At 39.2% G+C, this 22,828-nt stretch overlaps 1 protein-coding gene and 1 pseudogene across 2 annotated transcripts in view; both read left to right on the forward strand.

Moving 5' to 3' along the window:
• Nucleotides 1-913: 913 nt before the first annotated feature.
• WDR19 (WD repeat domain 19) overlaps nt 914-22,828 on the forward strand; it is an 86,132-nt gene continuing 64,217 nt past the window's right edge. The window contains exons 1-9 of the mRNA XM_080796746.1: nt 914-1,024; nt 5,312-5,392; nt 7,762-7,874; nt 8,143-8,316; nt 16,307-16,377; nt 16,846-17,018; nt 17,111-17,225; nt 18,555-18,661; nt 19,358-19,480. Of these exons, the coding sequence (XP_080652872.1) occupies nt 983-1,024; nt 5,312-5,392; nt 7,762-7,874; nt 8,143-8,316; nt 16,307-16,377; nt 16,846-17,018; nt 17,111-17,225; nt 18,555-18,661; nt 19,358-19,480 (999 nt within the window). The 5' untranslated portion in view covers nt 914-982. The remainder of the gene's footprint in view (nt 1,025-5,311; nt 5,393-7,761; nt 7,875-8,142; nt 8,317-16,306; nt 16,378-16,845; nt 17,019-17,110; nt 17,226-18,554; nt 18,662-19,357; nt 19,481-22,828) is intronic.
• Nucleotides 12,879-13,252, forward strand: LOC308339012 (protein BEX1-like; annotated as a pseudogene). Its single transcript has one exon. The product of its transcript is annotated as a protein BEX1-like (transcript).

Here is a 22,828-nt window from a genome sequence, read left to right on the forward strand (position 1 = left end):
TAAACTTCTCTAGCACTTTCTGTATGCCTGGCACTCTTCCAAATGCCTGAACTCATTTGATCCTCAATTCGATGAGACAGGCCCTACTATTATCCTCAATTTATGGATATGTGACTAAGGAATCGAAATGTTAGGTAGCTTACCCAGTATTTATAGTCAGTGGAAGAGCTGAGATTCAAATGCAGACAGGCTAGCTCCAGAATATGTAGACTTAACCAATCTACTCCTCGTTGTAGAATGAATCTTGAGACTCAAGGATTTATTTATCTGTCTCAGGACCTTCAACAAATGCACCCGGTGTCAAGTATATGATTTTTCCCCCCAAAATACAGTTTTTGTACTGGGTAGATTCCTAAACGGGAAAGTCTCCTGGTACTTATCGCTTCCATCTGGTATCACTTCCTAATTAAGTGACTCAGTTCTCCACGCCAGTCTCAATAAGGTGCATTCAGATTTGCACCTCAGTATGACCAGAAATCAAATGTGTTCTAGTTTTACATGAGTAACCCAAACTGAATGTTGAATCTGTGTATACCAAGGCATCTACCACGCTGTGAAGCTGTAGTAAAGATAACTTGAGTGCCTTGGGATTTAGTGCTCTTAAGACATTATTGTTATATGGTTTGGTTATATGGTAAGCCAACACACTTGTCCAGGAGCGGAGTATCTCTTCATGTTAGAGCCTGTGCTCATACCCACCTAACTAGTTGAAAAGCGTTATATTGCTTTAGAACTTGGTAACGACTTATAAATAAGGTTGCTTAGACACTAACTGCTTTGATGAAACTTAGCATTTCTTGTCTGTTTAATATAGACGGCATATTACCTAGACTTTTAGATTGATAGCACAGATCTTTTAATTTTTTTGAGAAACCCATGTGTCTGTACAAAAATCATCTCTTTTTCAGGAAAACATACTAAGAGAATCACATGTGGATGTTGGAATGCAGAAAATCTGCTTGCTTTAGGTGGTGAAGATAAAATGATTACCGTTAGCAATCAGGAAGGTGACACGATAAGACAGGTAATTCCATATCATCTTTGGTCTTGTGTATTCAAAATTTTCCCTGAAATAAAGTTTGTCTACCAAACTAATCTGTGAAATTTTAAAACTTCTGTGTGGGGTATGTATGCAATAACTTCCTTTCCAAAGTAACAAAAACTGTTCTTTTTATGTATTAGAACACTTTTCTTTCCTAGGAATCCTTTATCTAAATATCTTCCTTTGTACATTTGCCATTACCTAGTGTTGGCATGAATTATCAGCTCTGTGGTTTTAGCTGGTCTGTATATTTGTGAGATAACTCTGACTTTATATGCGTATAGTCATAATATAAATGTCAGTAACTGGGCTCAGAGTCTGGACTGCCTGATTCTAAAGCCCATGCCTTTAACTGGTGTGTTAAATTGCTTCCAAGCTAACCCTCATTAAATTTAGTTTTAGGAATAAAGTTTACTACTGTTCAAATTTCCCAATTGATAGATCTTCAGCGGCTCCTTGAGGGAATTTGTATTGCCAGTAGCTACTACATAATCTCACCAGTGGGTAAATTTTACTTTGGACACTTGGCATTGACTTAGTATTGCTAGGACAATACTGACTAGCAAAGTCTTTGAGTACCCTCTAGGTATATGGCACTGTGCTATGTATTTAAGAAGAAATGTGAAATATGGTCCTGTATTCGTTCTCTATTGCTACATCACAAATTACCCCCAAAACCTAGCAGTTTCAAAACAATATACATTTATTGTTTTATAGTTTTTATGGATGAGGAATGCAGGTGCAGCCTAGCTACTTTAAGGTCTCATAAGCCTGCATTTTCCTGGTCAAGGTTGGAGTCTCATCTGAAGGCTTGACTGGGAAAAAAATCTGTTTCCAAGCTCAATCACGTGGTTGTTGACAAGAGTTCAATTCCTTATAGGTTGTTAGGTTTAGGATCTCAGTTCCTCTCTGGTCATTGATTAGAAACCCATCTAATTTCATTGCCACATGATTTCTCCATAGAGTGCCTCACAACATAGCAGGTGGTAAGACAAGGAGACCAGCCACTCAAAACTTAAGCCACAATCTCTTAATAAATAACCTGATCTCAAAATCATTTTTGCCATATTCTTTTATGTAGACGTGAGTCCCATCCAGCCCATATTCAGCTAGGAATGGGGATTATACAAGGAAACCTGAAGATGAGGATTACTGTGGCTCATCTTAGAAGCTGCCAACCATAGGCTCCTACTCTCAAGAAATCAGAACTAATCATGATAAAACACACACAACCTTATGCCATGATTGCATTATCTTGTGGTATAGCTTACAAGTCCCATAATATCTGAGATGGAGGAGATCAATGCAAGTTGGATTATGAACCTTTAAAAGACAGATGATCTGAATCAGTCAAGGTGTAGGATAAATTGCTGTAACAGAGAGTTCCAAAATTACAAGGGCTCTAAAAATACGGTAGTTTGGGTGGTTTTTCTTCTTTCTCTTCCTCATGTAACAGAGACAGGTGGGCAGATCATCTGTGCATCTCTGCTTCACAAGGCGCTACACAGTCCCAGGTTCCTTCCATCTCATTGCTCTGCCTTTTGCAAGGATGTTTTGTCCTCTTCTGCATAGTTACCTGCACCATATCTGCATTTCCCCTCCAGGGAAGGGAGAAAGAAAGTGGAGTGCAAGAGATATTTAAAGGGCCTCGTCTAGAAGATGCATTTATTTTTTCCATCCATATCACTAGAACCTAGTCACATAGTCACACTTCACTGCTGCCAGTGAAGCCGCAAATATCATCTCTGTAATTGTGTACCCTACTGAAGCTTGTTTAAGTGGATATTGTAAGACGTTTAACAGTCTCTTGTTCAACCCCAGCAAAACGACATAGACAGAGGTAAGAGGAAGAACTTATAGCTTGTTCATAGCTTGTTCAAGATTGGCCTACTGAAGATAGGAGTTTTGAGAATTTACAGAAAATAAGACTGAAGATGAACATTGGTTTCTGTATCTGGACAGCTCTGAAAGTTAGGCAGAAGTTACTCAGCCATGTTGAGTAGAACCATAGCATGATTAAACTGGTTCTTAAGATTAATTAGTGTAACAAAATATTTTCTAGAAACCTAAAATTTTGACATTCTATTTTGGTGCCATTTTGAGTTAGAATGGTAGATATGCAAACTGAAATGCTTTAGCTCCCCACTGACCTCCTTGTATCCAAATCAGACATCATCAGTAGATATTGGCATTTTTTTTCCTCCACTGAATCAGGACATGACCTTACAATATTTTGCTACATCACATCCTAGGAAATAACTATATTCAGTTGTTATTTACATACAAGATAGCTATTTCCCATCACTGATCTCTAAGAAGTATTCTTCTAGAATTAGGTATACTCTCTAAGTTGTCCTGTGGTAAGCAAAGCATACATTATAAGTAGTGCTTTATTTTGTGTTGTCTCTGAATTGCTTTGAATTTACTACTCTGCAGATCACTCCAGTGTTTCTTGTGTAGATTTATTTTTATTTATCCTACTAAGGACTTGCCTTGTTCTTTAAATCTGAAGTTTGCTGTCTTTCATCAATTCTGGAAAATTCTGTCATGATCTCTTTCAGTATTACCTCTTGCCCTTTCTATTCTGTCCTTCTGGAGTGTCTGTTAGACATACATTGGATCTTCTACTTCATTATCTCTCTTTTTTTGTTTAAGAATTTATTTACTGATTTGAGAGAGAGAGAGCCATGGGGAGGAGCAGAGGGAAGGGGACAAGCAGACTCTGTGCTGAATGGGGAGCCCGATGTGGGGCTCAGTTTCATGACTCTGAGACTATGACCCTGAGATCATAACTTGAGGTGAAACCAAGAGTCAGATGCTCAACCAACTGAGCCACCCAGGCGCTCCTCTTTATCTCTCTTTCATATCTTTTTGTCATTCTGTGCAACCTCCTGGATTATGTACTTAATCAATTTATTTACTCTTTTTTTTATCTGGCCATCTATCTTACTAATTTTTTTTAATCTTAGTGATTCTGCTTTTTATTATTAGAAAGTACTTTAGATAAATAGGCAAATGGGGTTAAGAGATACAAACTTCCAGTTATAAAATACATAAGTCATGAGAGTGTAATATACAGGATAGGGAATATAGTCATTAATATTGTAATAATTTTTTATGGTGAGACAGTAACTAGACTTACCATGGGGGGGTCATTTTGTAATGTATATAAATAGTGAATTACTGTGTTGTACACCTGAAACTAATAGCATATTGTACGTCAAGTAAAGAGTTGATCCCTCAACAACATGGTTTGAACTGTGGAGATTTACTTATATGCATATATTTTTTGATAAATGTAATACAGGACCATAAATATATTTTCTCTTATGATTTGCTTAATAACATTTTCTTTTCTCTAGCTCACTTTGTTATAAGAATACAGTATGAAATATAAAACATCTATGAACTGGTTATATTATTGGTAAGGCTTCCAGTGAAAATAGGCTATTAGTAGTTAAATTTGGGGGGACTCAACATTATATGTGACTATTCAACTGTGCAGGGGCTCAGCTCCCCTAACCCACACATTGTTCAAGGATCAGCTGTACTTTAATAAATAAAGAAAAGTACTTTGTAGAAAAAAATCTGTCTGGACTTTTTTTTTTTTTTAAGTCTTTTGTCATACTTATGAGTCCTTTATGTCTTTGGTTATTTTTAAAGTATTTTATGATCTCTCCGCTAGTTCTGTGTTTCTTAGATCTGCTGACTTTTGTTCTTGATGTGTTATGTCTTGTGACTTTTCTCATTTTGAATTGTGAGCTCATCTTCAGCAGGGCTTGTCTATAGAAATTTTTTATTGCTTTGGAAGAGGCCTTGGATTTGTTTTTGACAAACACTCCAAGGAGTTTCTAGCCCACTCAAAGTATAAATTTGAACTTCAGATCATAATGAAGATAGGAAGGTCTTTGAAATGAAAAGAACTTTTTCAGTATTTTTTCTGACCCAAAGCTCAGCCCAAGTCAAATAGGCTTCTTTATTGTCTCCTTACCAACTGCTCTGGATAGCTACAGCATCAGTTTCTACACATACTTTGGTTTGTGGTTTGCTCTTTGCTTATTTTCCCCGCAAGTTTTCCTTGCCTTCTTTCAAGCCTTTCTCTCTATTTAATAAGACATGTGTTCTGTTTCATCCACAATTTCCAGATGTTTGTAGCTGTGGGATTTTCAGGTATAACAGGAGTGAAAGCAAGTTACTGATTTTATTATAAATTCAGAATGAATTTAAGTGTTGCACTTATTCCTCGTGATAATATTTCTGTCCCTGCAGACACCAGTGAGGTCAGAGCCTAGTGACATGCAGTTTTCCATGATGAAGACAGATGACCGAACGTCTGCGGCTGAAAGCACGGTGAGAATTCAAAGTCACATCCGTGTCCAAGTTATTTTGATAATTTTATAGACTATGTTTTCTCCTTTTCCAGAATGGTTCAGAATGTATACGGATAAATAAATTACGGTGCGTCATTTATTAAATTAGTAAAGACTCCAGTGTCTGAGGCATACATTGCTTTTGCTGCTGCTGACAGTAGCACAGGAAATGAGGACATCTTCTTATTATACTTGGCGTTGCTTTTCTTTTTCTTGTGGTAGTAGAAACAGTGAGGGTACCTTTATAAACAGAAGTACTGATTTCTACGTGATTTTTTGTTTTCTCTCTCTTAGAGGTGGTGACCAGAACTCTGGAATTTGTAGTTTTTGTTAGTATCTTCGATGCATTTTCCCTGCCGCATATTATTCTGAAATTCAGAGGATCTTCACAATTACCCAGAAAGCCAGCCAAAGGGAAAACAAAACAAAAACCAAGAGGACAACCCCCACAGGGTCCCCATAAAACTGTAAAACCCCAGTATCAAGGGAAAAGAAGATACTAAGCTCCCAGTATTGCCCTAAAACCCGTGTACTACATAGATACTACTTGTATTTTTAATTCGTTGCCATTATTTTCGTTCTTTTTAATTTTTAAAAAAATTTTAACCTATTTACCGTCACAAGAGGTTCAATACAACAAATTCCATAATAACCTTTTAACTTGAACTTTTTTGATACATATACCTGTGTATATGCTTTTCTATTTTTTTAATATTCATATAGAGATGAGCTTCAAGGTAATCCTCTTTCCCCAGTCAATACTACCCCTATATATAAACCAGTTTTAATCCCCCTTGATCCCGGGAAAGTGGAGTCCTTTAACAAAGATATCAAGATACACACACAGGAAGAATCAAAATAACCTTCCTTGTCCACACTGAGAATTTATAACCACCCTCCCATCTTTTTCTTCTGTCAGTGTTTCTGTGTATTTGTTTTTATTCTGGTAGTATATAAATCTTATACTTGGGGTTTATTTTGGCTGGGTTCTTTTTTTCTTGTCATTTACTTTTGTAAGTCTTTTTTCTGTTTTTGTTTGTATACTTTATAAATCTTACCTTTGGGGCCCATTCTGGCTAGGTCTTCTCTTTTTTTTTCTTTTCTTTTCTTTTTTTTTTTCCCCTGTCTCTCTCTTTTTCTCTCTCTCTCTCTCTTTTTTTTTTTTTCTTTCTTTTTGGTGGGGACTCCTGATTGCGCAGAAGCATTTCAGGGTGCACCTTGCCTGGATCGTGGTTGATATATTCAGCTACATATCCCCTCAGCCACCTCTGACCAAAATGACTAGGAGGAGAAATGCCCAACAGAGAAAAAATTTAGAGACTGTGCCCTCTCCATCAGAGCTATTGGATATGGACATAAACAGTATGTCGGAAAGGAAATTCAGGGTAACAATTATCCAGGCAATGGCTAGATTGGAGAAAACCATTAATACAAATATATTTAAATGCAATACTCTTCTTTTTCTTAAAAAGCTATTATTGACTCGATAATAACTTATAATTGATAGACTAAAGGAACTATGTCAAAGTGTTTATCTTCTTATATGAATCCATCACCATTAATGAGCCCAAATAAGTAATACACTCTTTTCTCTCCCTCACACAATTACACCTTCCATTGAGAATTACAGTTAAGTATTGACTTGTGTGAGTGACAGAGGGACACTAGTCTAGCCGCATTGACCAATGACCTGCAGGGGATGGAAAGAGTGATACAAAAAGCCAAACTCATTTATTCACACTGTGTGGACTGTAATCCCCAATGGCTCAAAATCAGAATGACCTCTTAGGCAGGGAGACTCTGTACTCCAAACATGTGCTCAGTTTCAGTAGAACTGTGTTGGACTTCTGGCCCTGTGACGCACAGTACTCTAATGAGAGTATAGAGAATTTTTAAAAGTTAATCGACCCAGCTATTTTAGTGTAATTCTCAAAGGTGCAAAGCCAAGGACCCTTCCCAGACTGTATATTAGTACAATGTATTTTTTAAAGTCACATTGTTATCATATTAGTTAAAACATTTATTTTATTTTTTTTTAAAGATTTTGTTCATTTATTTGACAGACCGAGATCACAAGTAGGCAGAGTGGCAGGCAGAGAGGGAGGAAGGGAAGCAGGCTCCCTGCTGAGCAGAGCCCGATTCGGGGCCCGATCCCAGACTCTGGGATCACGACCTGAGCCGAAGGCAGAGGCTTTAACCCACTGAGCTACCCAGGCACCCCTGGTTAAAACATTTAATGTAAACTTGGCTCATGTTTTCATCAGTTAGGTTCATCTATTTGAATTTGCTTATTGGTCTTCATGAAGTCCTGAGTAATCCATTCCACAATCTCTTAATCTTTCCTGGCAGATCAGCGTGGTGGTTGGCAAGAAAACGTTGTTTCTTTATAACCTGAATGACCCAGATAGTCCAATTGATCTGGAATTTCAGCAGCGCTATGGGAACATTGTCTGCTACAGCTGGTATGTACAAGCAGCTCATTACCAAAAGATGTCCCTGTGTTCTTCCTTACTCATTATATTTAATTTTTGCCCATAGCATTTGCACTAATATATGTAACATTTTCTGGATTGTAGACTATGACTTCACACGGGAAACAACCTAGCATATTAACTGGCCCTCGACAAATTATGTTCTGTAGTTCCTTACTTCTAATGTACTTGCTGATTTACTGTGTTGCCAATGATAGCTAACCTTCCTTTTACTGTACCGTTGCCTTTGTTGCTATAGGTATGGTGACGGCTACATCATGATTGGTTTTTCACGTGGAATTTTTGTGGTCATCTCCACTCATATTCGAGAGATTGGTCAAGAGATATTTCAGGCTCGTGACCACAAAGATAGTCTAACCAGTATTGCAGTCTCACAGACCCTTAATAAAGCTGCTACGTGTGGCGATAATTGGTAAGTTACACTTAAAAATTCCCAGGAAAGCTTATGTAAGGAATGTTTAAGAGATTCAACAAGAGGGGCACCTGGGTGGCTCAGTGGGTTAAAGCCTCTGCCTTCGGCTCAGATCATGATCTCAGGGTCCTGGGATCCAGCCCCGTGGTGGGCTCTCTGCTCCTCAGTGAGCCTGCTTCCTCCTCTCTCTCTCTCTGCCTGCCTCTCTGCCTACTTGTGATCTCTGTCTGTCAAATAAATAAATAAAATCTTAAAAAAAAAAAAAAAAGATATTCAATAAGACTTTGATAGCTAGTGGGAATCTGTCAACAGAACTCTCCTGCACTCTTAAAACATGTTTGCAATTGAAACTTTCTAAGACTCCTGCTAGAACACGCAGGCTAAAACCTAAAATGCTAAATGCTTACCAACGACAAAACCTAAAACGGAGAATGCTTGAAAATCGATCTTAAAATAGGTAGTTCCGGGTAGTGTGGAGTCAGTACACTCCACCCTGTCCCTCTCACTGATTAATTACAACCATAAAGCCGGGGCAGAATGCATGCAACAGCTCTTTAAGGACTCTGGAAAGTAAATAGTAAACAGATCGAAGAAGAGCGGAACTTGAAGTGCCACCAAACCAGTGAGGAGTCTCCCAGTTTGTCTTCCAGGCTCTCGAGACTCAAGGCAGCCAAAATCCAGAAGTAGACACCAGAGTATAGACAGGAGGGCTCTGAGTGAAGCCCTCTGGTTCTGGCTCAAGTTGCAGGAAAGAGAACTCCACTAACACTTAGAGTTGGGGAAAACTCCCAGCTTCCTTTCTTTTTCTTTCTTTGTTCTTTCGTGCCCCAGCCACCATGCCACTTTGTCGTGGCAGTAGCAGCACCAGCAGTGTCAGGAAGCACCCACAGACACCTGCAACTCTGACAGAGGGTAACCTTCCGCCAAGCAGAGGAGCTATGGTCCCCGGAAGTGGGGCAGCCCCTGTTGCTTGTTCTCTCTGCCCTCACACTGCTTGGTCACAAGTATGGGTACAGTTGTGGAAGTGCAAGGCACTCCAGGGTAACTAGAGCCCCAGCTTTCCTGCTGGGAGACCAAATAGGGGAGCCCCAGAGAATCAGAACATACCAGGGAGATCCTGGAGAGGAGAGACTCTGGAAAGTGACCGTCTAAAGACATTTGTGAACTCCCAGGTTCACTCCTGAGCTATATATGTGTATCTCATCCTGAATATACCAAAGACTTCGAGAACTGAACTAAGGAATAGACCCTAATGCAAGTCCTGTGGACCACAAAGTGGGCAGAACAGGGACAGGAAAATTTCAACTCACTTGGGGAAAGGCAATCAAAAGATGCCAGTGCCAAGATGACACAGGTAGCAGCTATTATTAAAAAAACACACACACACACAAAACAGATGGAAATATAGTCTTAGAAAAGAAAGAGAATCTAGAAAGAAAAACTAAATGGAAGCTTTTAGACTTGAGAAATATAATTAATGCAGTACTTACTAGCAGAATGGAGATCATAAAATGTCTAGACCAAAAGACTAGACCAAAAGAAATATCCCAGTGAGCACAGAGAAAGAAAAGATTGGAAAAAAATAAACAGAGCCTCAGGGGCCTGTAAAACAATACCGAAACGTCTAACATTTATGTCACAAGAGTCTCAGAAATAGTGGCTGGGAACTTCTCACCTTCAGCAAAAGACAGACCTGTCTATTGTAGAAGCTCAGCAAATCCCTAAAAGGATAAGCCCCCCAAAAACCTAGCTCAGACGCATCATAATCAAACTGCTAAAAACTAACTATGAAGAAAAAAATCTTGAAAGCAGTTAACGAACAACATTTTAAGTGTGGATTTCTCGCCATAAGCCGTCAAGGCCAGAAGGAAGCATCACAACTTTCTAAAGTGCTGAAAGAAAAGGACTGTCAGCTGAAATTCATCACCCAGTGAAAGTATCCATCAGGAATGAAGTGAAATGGAAACATTCGCAGATGAAGAAAAATGAGAATCTATTGCTAGCAGACCTGCCTTAAAATTGCTAAAAGAAGTTCTTCAGATGGAGTAAAACAGATGACAGAAGGAAATTTGGGACGTCAAGAATGAAGGAAGAGCGGGCATCTTGATGGCTCAGTTCGTTAAGCATCTGCCTTCAGCTCAGGTCATGATCCCTGAGTCTTGGGATCGATCAGCTTACTGCTCAGTGGGGAGTCTGCTTCTCCCTCTACCCTTCTACCCCATCTTGCACTCCCTCCCTCTCTCTCTCAAAAATAAGTAAATGAAATCTTTAAAAAAAAAAAAAAAAAGAATGAAGAGAGGCAGAAATGGTAAATAGATCTTTTTTTTCCCCTTTGGAGATCTTTAACACATGGGGCTGTTGAAAGTAAAAATATTATTTGATAGTGTGTTCAATGTTTAAGATGCAGTACACATGACGAGCACAATAGAAAGAGGAGAGGGTCAGTTAAGTGTCTGCCTTTGGCTCAGGTCATGATCTCAGGGTCCTGGGATTGAGCCCCTGTGTCATCTAGTAAAATATTGATTCATTCTAAAGAGCTTCTGAGATGTTAACTATGTATGCTATAATCTAGAGTAACCACTAAAAATATGCAGAGATATATACAAAAACACAATAATAAGTAAATTAAAATGGAATACTGAAAAATGTTCAAGTCTAAAAGGCAACAGGACACAGACCTGTACCCCTGGGGCTAATAATACATTATATGTTAATAAAAAAATAAAAAATTATATTTAAAGGGCGCCTGGGTGGCTCAGTGGGTTAAAACCTCTGCCTTTGGCTCAAGTCATGATCCCAGGGTCCTGAGATCTAGCCCCACATCGGGCTCTCTGCTCAGCAGGGAACCTGCTTCTCCTTCTCTCTCTGCCTGTCTCTCTGCCCCCTTGTGATCTCTGTCTGTCAAATAAATAAATAAAATCTTTTAAAAAATTTTAAAAAAAATTGAGCCAAGTTAAAAATAAATAAAAGGCAGTAGGAAAGGAGAAATGAGAACAAAAGGAACAACAGAAAACAATAAAACAGTGGATTTAAATTCAGACAAATCAATTAATTATGATGAATGTGTAAATGACAATGCTATTGGACATAGACAATTAGAATAGAATTGTTAAGTGACCCTATTGCCTGTTGAAACTCACTTCAGTGTAATGATGTAATGAAACAACTAGGTAAAAAGTAAAAGGATGGAAAAAGATCATCTAAATGCTAACCAAAAGAGAGCTGGGTGGTTAGGCGGGTATCAGACAGAGAGCAAAGAGAATTACCAGGGATGAAGAGGCATATTGCATATTGACTAGATAAAATAATGCTAAGTGAGTATGCACCTAACAACAGAGCCCCAGAATAGAGGAAGGAGAAGCTGGCAGAACTAAAGGGAAAAATAGACAACAGTAATAGTTCAAGTCTTCAAGGCTCCGCCTTCAATAAGATGTGGAATGAGACAGAAGATCAACAAGGAGGAAAACATGGCAAATTGACACTTAACTAAGCAGAGTGCAGGGTGCCAGGCCCTGAGCTATGGTTCAACAACACGCAAGAAGTAGAATCGAAATAGAATTGAAATAGAAAAGTTCATTATTCACAGGTTCTGGAGGAAGTAACTGGCCTGTCTTGACCTCAGAGACAGGTCAAGGCCTAGTGTAGACAAAAAGACACGGAACCCTGGGGCTTGTGCTTTCCATAGGGTTTATGAAAAAAACAATAGAGCCCTGAATAGATTGCTTTCGGGTTCCCAGAGTGAGGCCAGATTGGTCAGTTCTAACCAGAAGTGTGGGGTTTTGGTAAGTCCCAGAGATTTTATCCTAGGGGCACGTGAGGTAAATACGTGCTGGGAGGCAGGAGAGACTGTTGATCACGGGGCTTTTGGGGAAGTCACATCAGGATCTTATATCTGCTTGGGACTCTGCGAGCTGCTCTCTAGGGCACGCATTCGCAGGAGGGACTAGTGTTAGGTCACTGCAGGTCACTTGGCCAAACAGGGTGGATGCTGAGGCAGCAGCAGCACGGAGGAGCTTAGCTAAATTTCTCAACAGACTTGGACAACACTATAAACCCACTGGACCTCACAGACATCTATAGAACATTCCACCCAACAACAGAATCCATCTTTTTTCTCTGCACCCATGGAAAATGCACTAGGGTAGTTCGTATTGTGAGCCATGAAACCTCAACAAATTTAAATTGAAGTCATGCAAAATGGGTTCCTTGGCCATAACGTAATCACACTTAAATAACAGAAAAACATCAGGAAAATTCAATGAACACTTGGAAATTAACCTATTTCCAAATAATTCATGAGTCTATCTCAAAGCAAACTGAAAAATACATGCAACTGAGCCAAGATCCTCCAATGCCGACTCGCACACCTCACTCTAGCGTCAGACCCGGCCTTCGCTCTCTCCCTTCTTGCTCGCGGTGGCCCTGAGGGTGTGTGGGCCAGGGGTGGCCCCAAAGAGTAGGAGGCGGAGGGGGAGCCGATGCGCAGGTCTAAGCATCTGCATCTGTGCACTTGCAGCAAGAATTGAGAGGAACAGGAGACTGCATGGATGGGGCCAGGAGCAATGGCGTCCAAAGAGGAACGAGCAGTAAAAAGTCTCAGCATGGACAATTGCCAACCAGGAAAACGAAAAAAAAGGATGAAAAGGATCAAGTTGCTAATAAAGGAGAGCCTTTGGCCCTCACTTTAGAAGCTGACTTTTGTGTGCCTAGAGTAAATCATAGGCGGTTCCGTGCTAGGCATCCCATCCCGCAGTATAGGTGGGACATGATTCAGGTCTAGGAGAACCACAGGCAAGGATGAGAGAAGAGAATATGGAAAGGATTAGGGAGGTGGGGGGAGGTGAGCCAGCTGAAGGAGAAGCAATTCAGTCATGGTCTGGGGGCGGTTAGCACTGACCCTCCTCGACATGACCATCACGAAGATTTTTTTTTTTAAAGATTTTATTTTTTTATTTATTTGACAGACAGAAATCACAAGTAGGCAGAGAGGCAGGCAGAGAGAGAGAGAGAGGAGGAAGCAGGCTTCCCGCTAAGGAGAGAGCCTGATGCGGGGCTCAATCCCAGGACCCTGGGATCATGACCTGAGCCGAAGGCAGAAGCTTAACCCACTGAGCCACCCAGGCGCCCCCATCACGAAGATTTTTGCCTTACCCCTTGAATCCTGATGTTTTGTTTCCTGAAATTAATAGGAAGACACACTTGTTTTGTAAACTTACATGTTCTCAGTGTACCTTTTTTATAAACCTTTTGGTGTTACGTGTCTCTTGTGGGTCTCCTATGACCAGTTTCTACTCAAATATTGTCTTTTGGCTCAATCTGTAAGATTCTGTCAGCAGGGGAGTTTTACTCTATTGCATGGAAAGATGTTCATTATATATTGTCAAGTTAATAAAGCAGTTTAAAAGACCAAAAAAAAAGAAAAACCCATATAACTGAATAAAAATGAAAACATGACATATCAAAATATGCTATACAGCTAAAGCAGTGCTGAGAAGAAAACTTGTAGTATTAAATGCTTATATACGAAAGAAAAAAAAATCTCAAATCAGTAATGTAATACAAGTTCCTACCTCAAGAAACTAGGGGGAAAAAAAGCAAAATAAGGGTAAAGCAGAAGAAATAAAATCATAAAGAGCAGAAGCTGATGACAATGAACATAGAATAGGGAAAAAAATCTCTTAACAGCTGAAATTGATAAACCTCTAGCAAGAATGACATTAAAAAAAATCAATATCAGGAATGAAATAGGATTATTACTACAGGTGTGGAAGCTACAAACAACTCAGGAATTTGACAGTTTAGAAGATTGGAAAAATTCTTTTAAAAACCACTGACTATCAAAACTCAACCCACATGAAACAGATAATCTGAATCATCCTGTAATTCTTAAAGAAATCAAAGAATAATTTTACACCCCTTAAAAATCTCCAGGCTCAGGTGGTTTCACTGGAGAATTCTATCAAATATTTTTCAAAATGATTTGCACCAATTTTACAAAATCTTTTCAGAAAATAAAAGTGGAGGGAACATGTCTCAACTTATTTTGTAAGGCTAGCATTACCCCAATACCAGAATCAAAGAAAGTATTAAAAAAAAATTAGAGACCAATCTCTCTCATGAAACTGGACACAAAATCCTTGACAAAACTTAGCAAACTGAATTCGGCAATATATGAAAAGAATTCCACCTCATGACCAACTGGGATTTATTCCAAGTATGCAAGGCTTATTTACATTAAAAAATCAACAAAGTAACTATACCAACAGCTTAAGAACCATATGATCATATCATTTGACACAAAATTATTTCGTAAAATCCAACACCCATTCATGATAAAAGTTCTCAGTAAGTTAGGGATAAAGGGGAATTGTCTCAACTTGATAAAGAACATCTACAAAAAACTTATAGCTAACATGATACTTCATGGTGAAAGTCTGAGTGCTTGCCCCTAAGATTGGGAACAAAATAAGGACCCCCTACTGTCACTACTCTAATGCAACCTAATATTAGAAGTTCTAGCCACTACAATAAGATAAGAGAAAGAAATAAGATGCATCCAGTTTGGAAAGAAAAAAGTAAAATGATTTCTATTTGTAGATGACATGATTGCTCATGTAGAAAATCTCAAGGAATCTACAAACAAACACCTAGAACTAAAACTAATGAGTGCAGCAAGGTTTCAGAATCAAAGATCAACACGCACAAATCAATCACATTTCTATATACTAGCAACAAACATGTGGAAATCAAATTAAAAATATGCCTTTTCAATCACTCCGAAGAAAATGAAATACTTAGATATCACCTTAACAGAACATGTAGGGGTCTGTGTGCTGAAAATTCCAAAATGCTGTTGAAAGAAGACCCAAATAAAACAGAGAAACACACAGTATTAGTATATTAAAAATAGTGATACCATCAAATTCTGTGAAGGATGACAAGAACCTAGAGGAGGAAGAAGTTTAAGTGTGTTTATAAAAGGACAACATAAGGGGTCCTTGTGGTGATGGAACTATTTATTCTATATCCTGACTTGTGGTGACTTGTGATGATGGAACTATTCTATATTCTGACTGTGGTTGTGGGTAGAATCCTACATGTGATAAAATTGCTTAGAACTAAATACACACACACACACACACACACACACACACACAATGGATATAAGTAAAACTTGGGATATCTGAAAAAGGTTCATGGATTATGTCAATGTCAATATTTTGATTATAATATTATCCTATAGTTTTTGAAGATGTCATCATTTGGGGGGAAGGTGGAGGAAATATACAATCTCTGTATTATTTCTTACAACTGCAAGTAGATTTACAATTCTACCAAAATAAAAAGTTAAGTGAAAACAATGAGGGGAAATATATAAAGGGAAAACCCTGGGAGGGCAGAAGTGAGGAGATAGGAAAGGAGCCAAGGAAGAAAGATAATTGTACAGCCATTAGGGGCTAACATTGTGCCACACAGCTATCATTGGCTTGAACCCACCTATCCTCCCTGCAACCTTATGGAGTAATATATTCCCAGTTTTGCAGAGCTTTCAACCTATGCCTTGTGATTCCAAATTGAATGCTCTTTCTATGTTACCTCATTACTTTTTGTATGAAAGAAGTCAGGGTGATGGGGGGAGCACATTGCAAAGAGAAACCTTATTCCTCTTACAAAAATTAGTGCTACTGAAGAGAATGTTTTCCTACTCAAACTTTTCTTGAGGGCAACTTAAACCTCCTTGTTCCTGAAACTATAGATCTGAGAATTAAGCTGGACCCAGACTCAACCACCACGCCCCAAAGGGATATTTTTAAAGATAAAATACAATTATAGAAATTCTATTATTTTCTTACCTTGACCCAATAGATTATCCTTCACATCCCTTTCTGGAAAACCCTGACCTGTTCTGTAGCTTACAATTTTTTTGTGAATGAAACCAATCTTATTTAACACTTATATTTACAATATACAATTTTTTTTCATTTTTCAGCATTAAAATTCATGACTTGGCAGAATTAAAGGACATGTATGCTATAATCAACCTGGATGATGAGAATAAAGGTACTAATTTTTCTGAAGCAGAGTGACATTTTATCACTGCAGTATCAGAGGAATGTGTTTATTATTATTTGATTTGCATTCATTATAGGAGGAATAAAATTATCACCCTTCATGCGAGTTCCCTAAAATAACTTAACTTATTTTAGTAATTATAGAAGCCCGTAAGTCCACTTTGATCTAAAGATTTATAGTGAATTTAATCTCAATTTCAGTTATAAAACCTAAATTCTTTTTTTTTTTTTTTTTGTATAAAACCTAAATTCTTACATCCTTTCCCTTTGAGCCACTATGGAATGAATCGATGCTCATGTTCACATGCCTGTCCGTGGTGAAGTTTTACTCTGTACAGACTTAACTATTCAAGACAACACTTGAAGATTTTTATGTCTCTGCAGCTTACGTGGAAATGCTTGTTTGCCTGCAACAATATTACTTGGTTTTGATCCTTTATTCTGTCCATCATTTCAGGATTGGGCACCTTGTCCTGGACAGATGATGGCCAGTTGCTGGCACTGTCTACCCAAAGGGGCTCGCTGCATGTTTTCTTGACCAAGCTTCCCATACTTGGGGATGCCTGCAGCACGAGGATTGCGTACCTCACCTCCCTGCTTGAAGTCACAGTAGCCAACCCTGTGGAAGGGGTATGAAAATGGTGTTATTTTGAGTTTATTTATTAGTAAAATCAAAGCAGTTGCAACAGTTGATCTGCTACTGTTCCTTTCCTGTATTATAGGAGCTGCCAATCACAGTTTCTGTTGATGTGGAGCCCAACTTCGTAGCAGTTGGGCTTTATCATCTGGCCGTGGGAATGAATAATCGAGCTTGGTTTTATGTCCTTGGAGAGAATGGCAAGTCTCAAACCAGTTGTCATCTTATCTAGTGTATAACTTCTGTTATTATTTGGGGAGCACTAAAAGGTTCTTTTGAAGACCAGACCTTTCACGCTTTTCCTTCAGCTTTTTTTTTTTTTAAGATTTTTTTTTTAAATTTGACAGAGAGAGAGAGATCACAAGTAGGCAGAGAGGCAGGCAGAGGGGTGGGGGGAAGCAGGCTCCCCGCTGAACAGAGTGCCCGAGGCGGGGCTTGATCCCAGGACCCTGAGATCATGACCTGAGCCGAAGGCAGAGGCTTAACCCACTGAGCCATCCAGGCACCCTGCTTCAGCTCTTTCTTAAGAAGCTTAAACAGTTTTGTGAATCCTCTAAAAATTGTGCGTAATTTGGGGCACCTGGGTGGCTCAGTGGGTTAAAGCCTCTGCCTTCGGCTCAGGTCATGATCTCAGGGTCCTGGGATCAAGCCCCGCATCGGGCTCTCTGCTCAGCAGGGAGCCTGCTTCCCCCTCTCTCTATGCCTGCCTCTCTGCCTACTTGTGATCTCTCTCCCTCTGTCAAATAAATAAATAAAATCTTTTAAAAAAATTGTGCATAATTTTTGGAAAGATTTTATTCTTAACCTTTGGAGTGAACACAGCGTGGTATAGTGGGCAGAGTATGACCTTTAGAATGAGGCCCTGAGTGTAAATTCCCCTGCTGCCTCTTGGAGGTGACTGTAGACAAATTCTCTACCCCTCTGAGCCTTGGTGTAGAGCACTGGATGTGGTGCATAAATAATGAATCTTGGAACACTGAAAAAATAAAAAAAATTTAAAAAAGATGCCTTCATCCAGAAAAATGAGGATTCTTCACACATAGGGGTCAAGGATTCATGAGGAAAACTAAAGGAAATAAAATGTGATGCACCTTTGCACAATGACTTTCTTAGGCACTCCTTGGGCTGGCAGTTGGGTCCCTCCCCCTTCCTTTTATTCTTTACGTGGTGACCGTTAGCATCTGAAGGGAGCCTGGCTTTTTCTTCTCATTGGAGGTCAGACAGCCCTTAGCCAGCCAGAGATACAGCCTCAGCTAGAGTATACCGTTAAGCTTAGGGTCACTCAAGTGAAATTTTTGGTTGCTTCACGTGTCATTTTATTTTCTGTTCCTTTGTTTCATGTGAATCACTAGGGAATTCCTGAAGGCAAATTTATGTGACAACTACAATTTTCTTCAGAATGGCTAAAATAAAAATTTTAGATTCAGAATACCCTTAAAAAGGCACCCATTTAAAAATTAGTAGCAAACTTAATGTAATCTTAATGTAATATGTTTTAATGTATATGCTTTTTTTAAAAATTGCTACAGCTGTTAAAAAATTGAAAGATGTGGAGTATCTGGGGACAGTCGCCAGTGTTTGCCTTCATTCTGACTATGCTGCTGCACTTTTTGAAGGCAAAGTCCAGTTGCATTTGGTAAGTATAAATGCATCTTGGAGCCCTGGGGACTCTCGATGACTCCAATTAGTGATGACGAGGAACAGCCTAATGCCAGATTACCAAGAACTTTGTTCAGGAAACGACCACATACAGACTAGCTAGAAAGTCAAGTGTGGATAAAGGTGCATCACATCTTATTTCCTTTAGTTTTCCTCATGAATCCTTTATCCACAAAACTCTTCACCCATCTGCATGAGATGCTCATTTAACTTTCTTGCTCTGGTGGTAAAGTGCATCTAGTGGAAAACTAAAAACTGATGGGAACCTTCTATGTCTGGGCTCCCTGCCATGAATTGACTTACACAGTTGGGCAGGTCACTTGTGGGGATCCTTGAAATGATACCTATTAAATTGTTCGAAAGATACTGGCTCCTGAAATAATGGGTCTTCTAAGCAAGGGGGCATCTCCTACATCTATTTCTTGGCTCTTTGCTTCTGGGAAGCCAGACCCCTGCAGAGCCGGCTGCAAAGATCATTTCCACTCAGGAGGGAAGTTTAATGCTGCCCTGTTGGCGAACTGGGTTCCTGTCTGATGTCTTTCTCAATAGACGGGTAGTCTGATGAGTCTGAATGTTTAATCGAACTTAAGAAGACGACCCTCCCCTGCCTCCCTAGGTGGTGCAGACCAGCTTTACTCCAATCTATGAGTTACTGTTATTCTTTATGTTTTAGATAGAAAGTGAAATCTTGGATGCTCAAGAAGAACGTGAGACCCGGCTTTTCCCGGCAGTGGATGATAAGTGCCGTATTTTATGCCATGCCTTAACTGCTGATTTCCTCATCTATGGTACAGATGTATGTATTGGCTTCTTTGATATAGAACATAGGGGAATTTCTAATTTTTAATTTGTAATATATGTGTGTGTGTGTATAATATATACATAATATATACATACATATAGATGTACAAAAGTAACATATATACCTTACCTTATATACACTTACGTATAGCACATAGGTCCCATGATTTGCTAGTAGCAAGTGCTTTTGTGATTATGTAAACAATTTTGATGGCAGAGTGAAAAGAGCAGACTTTGGAGTCTGGGAAATCTGGGCTCAGATTCTCTTACTTGCAGTTTTCTTACTTGCTAGGTGCTACTTAACCCATTCCAAGCCTCGTTTTCCTTATCTAGATGCCTTAGGGATCTAATTTGGTGATGAACGTAAGACATATCATTCAACTGTAGATCTCCAATGCCTACTGACAAATGGCAAAATTAATTGAATATTGAGAATCCCACTTTACTCTTTTGGTTGTTGTTTGCTTGTTTGTTTTATTTTTTAGAGAGCGAGAGCGTGAGCTGGGGAGGGAGAGGCGAAGAGATAGAGGAAGAGAGAGAATCTCAACCAGGCCCCATGCCTGGTTAAGTGTGAAGCCTGATGCGGGGCTCGATCTCATGACCCTAAGATCATGACTTGAGCTGAAATCAAGTCAGACGCTTAACCAACTGAGCCACCCAGGTGCCCCAATCTTTGGTCCTTTGAACCACCAATACCCTAGACCTCTAAATATTGCACTAGCCAGATGGACATAAAACATATAGTAATAGCATCTTACATTCGTAAAAGGCTTTCAAAGATTTTTTCAAAGCATATCATACCTGTTGTCTTGCTGAATCTCTAAAAGAATTTAGTAAAGGTAGGAAGGTCACTGTTTTCCACATTAGGAAAACAATTACTGACTGTTTCAAACATTTCATTTTCTCCCTTTATACTGCTTTCTAAAGAAAACATGTCTTACCACATGCTTATGGCCATAAGAGAGACTTTAAGTCCAACCTAAATACTAATACTAAAATACATCAGTACGGTGGGTCTCACGAGTCCGATAAAGTAGTAAGAGATATGGTGAATAATAGCAAATGTAATACATTTATATGAGATGTTAACAGTTTATAAAGCCCTGATCGCGCTTGTTTTATCTCATTAGTTTTATAAAATAAGCAGGGAAGTTTTAGAGCCTGAAGAACGCTGAAGATTAAAAAAAAAAAAAAACACGCTGAAGATTAAGAGGTTAGTAAGTTTGTAACAGATGCAGAACTTGAACAGTATCTCCTGATGTAAAATCCACTCTTTGCACTCTTCCCCTCGGCATTTTGAATTGAGAACTCACACCAAGGTGTGGTGGTCTGTCCAGAAGTCAGCATTTATCTCAATCTCTTTCTTGAGTGATTCTGAAAATACGTGTTTTTAAAGTTTTAGCGGTATATACTTTAGCATATAAAGTTATGACTGATTCACAACAAACTGGTATTTAAAGTCCACAATTTGGTAAGTTTTGACTTGTCTGTACCTGTGAAGCACCATCAGCTCAATCAAAATAGTAAACATGGGGACACCTGGGTCGCTCAGTGGGTTAAAGCCTCTTCCTTTGGCTCTGGTCATGATCCCAGGGTCCTGGGATCAAGCCTCACATCAGGCTTTCTGCTCAGCAGGGAGCCTGCTGCCTCCTCTCTCTCTGCCTGCCTCTCTGCCTACTTGTAATCTCTGTCAAATGAATAAATAAAATCTTTTTTTTTTTTTTTAAAGATTTATTTATTTATCAGAGAGAGAGAGAGGAGCGAGAGTGAGCACAAGCAGACAGAGTGGCAGGCAGAGGGAGAAGCAGGCTCCCTGCTGAGCAAGGAGCCCGACGTGGGACTCGATCCCAGGATGCTGGGATCATGACCTGAGCCGAAGGCAGCTGCCCAACCAACTGAGCCACCCAGGCATCCCTAAATAAAATCTTTTTAAAAAAAATAGTAAACATGGTCATCACCACCAAACGTTTTCTCATGCCCCTTTATGATTCCTCCTTCCCATCCTGCAACCCCCTCATGTCACTATAAATGCGTTTCTGTTTTCTAGAATTTTATGTAAATGGAATCACATGGTATATACTTCTTTCTTTCTGCCTTCTTTTATTCAGTATCATTATTTTGAGATTCATTCCTCTTGTGTGTATCAATTGTTGATTCCTTTTTCCTGCTGGCGTGGCATTCTGTGGTATACCTTTATCATAATCAGCTTAACCGTGAACCTAAGGATGGACTTTGGGGGAGTTTCCAGTTCAGGGTTGTTTCCAGCCTGGATTATTTCCAGTATGGGGTATTTACAAATAAAGCTGCTGTAAACATTCGTGTTCAAGCCTTTGCATGGACATATGCTTTCTTTTCTCTTGGATAAATACCAACAAGTAGAATGGCTGCATCATATGGCATGTGTATGTTTAAGTTTTTAAGATACTGACAAACTCTCTATATTGGTTGTACCATTTTACATTCCCGTCAACAGTGCGAGCATTCCAATTGCTCCACATCCTCACTGACATTTGATGTCGTCAATCTTTTTAATTTTACCCACTCTTAAGTGTGTAGTGAAATCTCGTGATTTCAATTTGCTTTTCCCTAATGGATTCCTGTGGAGCATCTTTCCTTTACCTTTTCCCCCATCTCTCCTTCCCCCTCCAGCAGCATCTTTTCATGGGCTTGTTTGGCCCCAGTATATCTTTGCTGAAGTGTCTGTTCAAATTTCTTCGGCCACTTCTTAATTGGGTTGTTTTCTTATTATTGATTTTTGAGAGTTCTTTATATAGTCTGGATTCAAGTCTGTAATTTATCAGATATATGCTTTGTAAGTATTTTCTCCCAGTGCATCAGTTGCCTTTTCATTCTCTTAACAGTGTCTTTGATAGAGAAGAAATTTTTTTTTAAAGATTTTATTTATTTATTTGACAGACAGAGATTACAAGTAGGTAGAGAGGCAGGCATAAAGAGAGGGGGAAGCAGGCTCTCTGCTCAGAGGCTCTCAGCAGAGAGCCCCATATGGGGCTTGATCCCAGGACCCTAGAATCATGACCTGAGCTGAAGGCAGAGGCTTTAACCCACTGAGTCACCCAGGCGCCCCAAGAAGAATTTTTTTTTATTTTGATGAAGTCCAACTTACCAATTTATTTTTTTACAGATTGTGTTTTGGTGTCATATCTAAGTAATCTTTGCCTAACCTAAGGTCCCACAGTTTTTCTCCGGTGTTTTCCTCTCTAAGTTTTGCAATTTTATGTTTTGTACTTAGGTCTATGATCCATTTTGAGTTAATTTTTGTTTATGCTGTGAGGTATAGATCAAAGTTCATTTTTTTGTTTAAAGATACTCCAGTTGTCCCAGC

The sequence above is a fragment of the Martes martes genome, assembly GCF_963455335.1.
Source record: "Martes martes genome assembly, chromosome: 2".
Classification (NCBI taxonomy): Eukaryota; Metazoa; Chordata; class Mammalia; order Carnivora; family Mustelidae; genus Martes; species Martes martes.